The sequence below is a fragment of the Glycine soja genome, chromosome 2, assembly GCF_004193775.1.
Source record: "Glycine soja cultivar W05 chromosome 2, ASM419377v2, whole genome shotgun sequence".
NCBI classification, from domain to species: domain Eukaryota; kingdom Viridiplantae; phylum Streptophyta; class Magnoliopsida; order Fabales; family Fabaceae; genus Glycine; species Glycine soja.
The window spans coordinates 4,162,432-4,167,822 of NC_041003.1; the positions used below are offsets into that span (position 1 = coordinate 4,162,432).

A 5,391-nucleotide genomic window follows, 5' to 3' on the forward strand; every position below is an offset into this window, starting at 1 on the left:
TTTCTTTATTTTTAAAATAAGAAATAATCATGCTCGTGTAAAAATGTATTATTTTACTTAATGGGCTGTAGCTCAATTGACAACACATACTGAATTTATGAGTACTGAATTTATGAGAGAGGATCTTCCTTTGATTCTCACAAAATACATCATTGAAGATAAATAATGAACTTTAAGTATGACTAAATATTGAGTTGATGATTAATCCATTGGTGACAAAAAAAAAAGTTGAAACTTATAAAAATACTTCAAGATCCTACTGAGAAACCAAAAATCTTAATTACCGTAGTTATAAAAATGTATTGCTTTAGAAACTCTCATAATATAAATATCTTTTGTCCAAATATTAAGAAAGGGTTTGCTCATCTTATATTATTAAAATAACCTAAAAGAGAACAAGAAGAGTTTAAGGGCAGTTGCATGGATGAAGAAATACAAGAATACTTTCCAGCTATCTATTGTTATTAATTTTTAAAACATTTTTTAAAAAAAGATACTACAAAAACTACGCCGTTACTTAATCAAAATGTGCAATAATCAAAATAAATTATTAGTATCCCTTTATTTCTCGCTGTACAAACATTATACTAAAAAATCTAATTCAATGCTAATTACCAGTATATGACAATTTTTTGTGCTAACTTCCCCTTCTCTTTTAGACTATAATTATTCTAGCGATAGACAGTATTTCTACTTGAGCTGGTAGGACCACTAATTCGTGATAATTGGTTTTGTTTCAAACTTGTTTCACACTTCCACCAATGCTTTGCATCAAACTCCAAGCATGTAAGTAACAAAATCCACCTTTTCTGCATCATTACATCTCATAATTCTCAAAATTTTCTCTAGCTTTTGCAGTCATACTTCTGCTTTCATAGGATTTACACTGTTGCAAAAAAATGGTGGATCATTCTTACAAAATTCAGATAATCCCACATATTGAGAGTTCGAATGCACAATTGATTTGGTGATGACTCCGCTTCCATTCCATCTGCTCTCGCATAACTCTGGTCATTCAAACCGAGGTTGTTGCAAGTTCATCATTCGTGTTTGTCCTTCGCTGATTAGGTGCCATAAATCTGCATAAATGTTAACAAATCTTTGCACACTTGATAGTTAGTCACCATTCTCCCATATATTTAATTAATAAAAAATGTAGTGTTAGTTGAATATATGGAGCCATTTTAGATTCTTGTAGTCTCTTCGTCGTCATCCATCAAGTACTTACAGAGTTATAAGCTTTTTCCCTGTTTAAGGCTGCAAAAGAAAATGAGTAAATCAAATAAGATCAGTGGACTCTTGATACACTTGTAATGTTAAAGAACACAGTTTGTGCAAAAAATATATTTTTCAAAAAGTGATTATACTAAACTTCATCATATTCAAATGGAGTACAAATTGATAAATACCATTTAGTTATGGAAGGAAAGACTCTTAGAAGTGGAATTCAAAGGAGACGAGGCTCTCCAAAATTTGTTGAAACAAAAGTTTACATATTGTACGGAAACCAGCTAGAGGAATGGATAAAGAGAAGCAAAACATAAAATTAACAAATAAATGTCATTATTTAGAGTATTGACAAAGCTCCAAGTTGGGTTGTTTCTGTTGCACCACCAATAACACAAAATCAATACTCGAACCACTACTTAACATAAACAACATAATAGAATATGCTCTTTTTATCTTCTTCTTTGTTTTGACAAAATGAAACATAATTGATATGAAGTATTAAAATGAAAAGTTTAGTCAGAGATGTGTCCACAAAAAGTCTATTCTCCGATAGAAACACACGCAATCCATTTATCATTGAACTTCATCTCCACCTACAACACAAAAAAAGCATATGTTTTAATTTACAAAACAAAAAAAAATCAGAAATCTACGAGATCCATTTCGTCACTCAAATCAATATTGCTTATGGGATCCACGAGAGACCTGGCCAGAAGCAAATGCGAATTTTTAAGACCACGCTTCACTTTTGAATTCATTGGCGCATTGGTGGTTTTGAAGAGCTTGACTTGTATACATACAATGGAGAAATGAAGGATCATGGATGAAGTGCGCATCAAATGTTAAAGAAAAGGAAGAGTAAATCGATATACAAATTTGAAATAGAGCAAAAGTTGTTGTTGAATGGGACGAGAGAAAGGAAATGAAGAGCATGCAAAAAGGTAAAAAAAGGGTTTTAGATTAAAAAAGAAGAAGATAGAGAATGCATATTCGAGAAGGGTATTGATTAGACCAAGTATAGATTAGTTCTCCATACCGATTTTGGAACTTGCTAATAGCAGTCACCGATTTTAAATTTGCATGCCAAAATTTAAGTCACGTTGATTGAGATCTATAGTATATTTGTATTGGAAGAAAGATGGAAAATCTTTGTTGATTTTTGGGTAGGAAAAAAAGTTTTGTGGGGAAAATGGGCGAGAAAACATTGTTGGAAAACTTCTTTGTTTTATATATATTGAAGAAAAAAATAAAAATTGAAGGTTAATCACTTCCTTTCTATGTGACTCATACTATTTGGCAAGAAAAAAATTAAAAGTTATGTTAATAAAGTAAATTTCATTTCAAACCACACGAAATTAATAAAAAATTATCTTTTAATTCATTGTTTATACTAGAGAAAAAAAAATTGAATTAAAGATTAGTATAACAAAATTTCTTCATCTCTCTAGCTAATTTTGTTGCCTTTTCCCTTGGTTAGTTATGTTCTTATGATTTTTATTATAAAACAATTTTTATGAACACATAAAAATGAGAGTCACGATCCGAACATTCTTGAGAAGAAACCGAGTTTGGTTGCGATTGATCCATCGTATAAAATTTCCTTCAAAAAAGGAAAATAAGAAACACAAAAAAATAAAAATAAGAAACAAATAAATAACTGTAATTATAATCTAAAAGTAAAAAAAATAAAAAAAATATTAACAAAGTTGGCAAAGATTGGTTCACATAATGAACGCTTCAACAGCAAAATTTCCCGGGCTAGAAAGTTTCTTGCTCTCTCTCTGATCCCATTCCGCAACAACAACTCACATTCCCTCATGCATAATTTCCATCTCCTCCAAAAGGGTTAGGGTTTCTCATTTTCCTTCTTCCTCATCTCAAATTCCTCTCTCCCCATCCAAATTTATTTTGGGCCTTTTTCCTTTTGGTGCGTATTTTACAGATTTTTACTCTTTGCATTCATGGAAGTTTCTAGATATTCATTTTTCCTTAAACAAATGCATGATTGAAGCAGAAAATTGTATTGATTGGAGGAGGAGGAGAAAATTGGAAGAGTGCGTGTTTGGGTGAGTTTTCTATCAATCAAGGTCCTCAGGTGAATGATCTGAGGGTTTCATTTTTGAGGTGAGTCAAGGGTAATTGAAGATGAGCGCTTCTAAGTTCATCAAGTGTGTCACTGTTGGGGATGGAGCTGTGGGCAAAACTTGTTTGCTAATCTCCTACACCAGCAACACCTTCCCCACTGTTAGTTCTTTTCTTCCTCTTATTTTGTTTCTGTGTATTAGTGATAATTTTTTTTTTTAATTTTCCTTTTTTGGAATGGATTTTAGAGTTTTGGATTTAATAAAGAATGAGTTGCTACAACTATTGTTCAATCTAAAAATGTGAAATTGGTCAATGCGATAAATGTTGACAAATGGACAAAAAGGTTGAAAGAGAATGAGTTTTTCTTGGCTGCTCTCCAAGAGAAACTTATATTTTGAAGTAGAATTAATTGCTTGCAAGTCTAATTAGTTTATTTGAAAAGTTTGCTTGACAAAATGAAAATGTTTCCTCTCTCAATTGTTTGAGGTTAAGAATATGTAGTCTTTCTAGAGCTTTTTCAATTTATTATATGACAACTCTTTTTTAAGAAAGAAGAAAGAAAAAGGAAATAATTAGGGGGGTATGATTTGTTTTATGTATAACTACATGTCTTCTCCATTGGGAAACGACAAAAGGTGTCTAACATGCATAATGGAAGTAACAAAATACTATTATTATTATTATTAAGAATACTAGAATCACATGCACTGATGTGTTGGGTATTGATTTGAATGCGATAAAGGAAATAAAGAGATTTTGGTGCTAAATTTATCCCAAGTTGTCAATATATTTTGGGATTGTGTTTCATGCTATATATGATATTATCTTATAAATATGTTTATTGATAAAGAAAAATGATCATTGTTTTTGCATCTCTTCACTTTGTTTGGAAATAGGATTATGTGCCAACTGTTTTCGACAATTTCAGCGCAAATGTGGTTGTGAATGGAGCCACTGTTAATCTAGGATTATGGGACACTGCCGGTATTGTTGTTATTTTTTCTTTGTCCATTCTGGGATGTTGAGTTCTTTTTAGATTTTTATTATTCTATTATGTGGAATAGGTCAAGAGGATTATAATAGATTACGACCTTTGAGTTATCGTGGTGCTGATGTTTTCATATTAGCTTTCTCTCTCATAAGCAAGGCCAGTTATGAAAATGTTTCCAAGAAGGTACTTTTTCCACTATAGTCCAAAGTTTAAGTTCCTAGTGTTGCTCAAATTTAGAATGCACTTCTACATGTTACCTTTAATGTAAATGTGATGTTTCCATAATAATTGTAAAGAACTATATCCTATTTATATTAATTAAAAAGTGCTAATAAATTGTGTGTTATTTTCATTTTCAGTGGATTCCAGAGTTGAAACATTATGCACCTGATGTTCCCATTATTTTGGTTGGGACAAAGCTTGGTAAATCAATTTCTACCTAATTTTTTAATGTTTGATATTATGATACTGTGCATTTGTTAATTGCTTCTTCTAGCACATTAATTTATAATACTACTATTAAGCAACTTTTGTGTTTTGGAATCATAATTATATAAATTTCATGATCCATATAATACTATAGTTTGATATTTTTTGGGTACTTTACTTTATAATAATGTGATTGATTTATAACTTTTTTATTGCGTTCATTTTATAAAAGATGAACTACTTAAAATGATTGTTACAATCTAGAAAGAAATGGAAGATTGATATTTGGTATATATTGAGCATATCTCCTTTTATTTTAAAGTTTTGACCTCTATTTGTTTTCTCAGTTGCAATTATTATGATCATACATTGAATATTTTTAGTTTGATGTTACTCTTATTTGTTGTCTCTTTGTACAAGGATGTTTTGCAAGGTAGGATTTTTACATTACTTATATTAACATTTTACCGTCAACTAATTATTAGGAGGATTAATTAAATAATTGGTAGTGTTTTACTTTTAACTAATTACTGGGAGGATTAAATAATTGATAGTGTTTAACCGTTCTTCATCATTAGTGAAGTTTTAGACATTGTTAATAATAAAATATGTGAATATAAACTTTTTCTTTGTTTCTCCTTTATCCATTTGATTAG

General features: G+C 30.3%; 1 protein-coding gene across 1 annotated transcript; it reads left to right on the top strand.

Annotated features, from left to right (window-relative positions):
- Positions 1-2,999: 2,999 nt before the first annotated feature.
- LOC114369666 (rac-like GTP-binding protein RHO1) lies at positions 3,000-4,507 on the top strand. Its single transcript, XM_028326909.1, has 3 exons — positions 3,000-3,474; positions 4,212-4,299; positions 4,380-4,507. Exons 1-3 carry the CDS (start codon positions 3,376-3,378, stop codon positions 4,505-4,507), a joined length of 315 nt encoding a protein of 104 aa, XP_028182710.1. The 5' UTR covers positions 3,000-3,375.
- Positions 4,508-5,391: the final 884 nt, after the last annotated feature.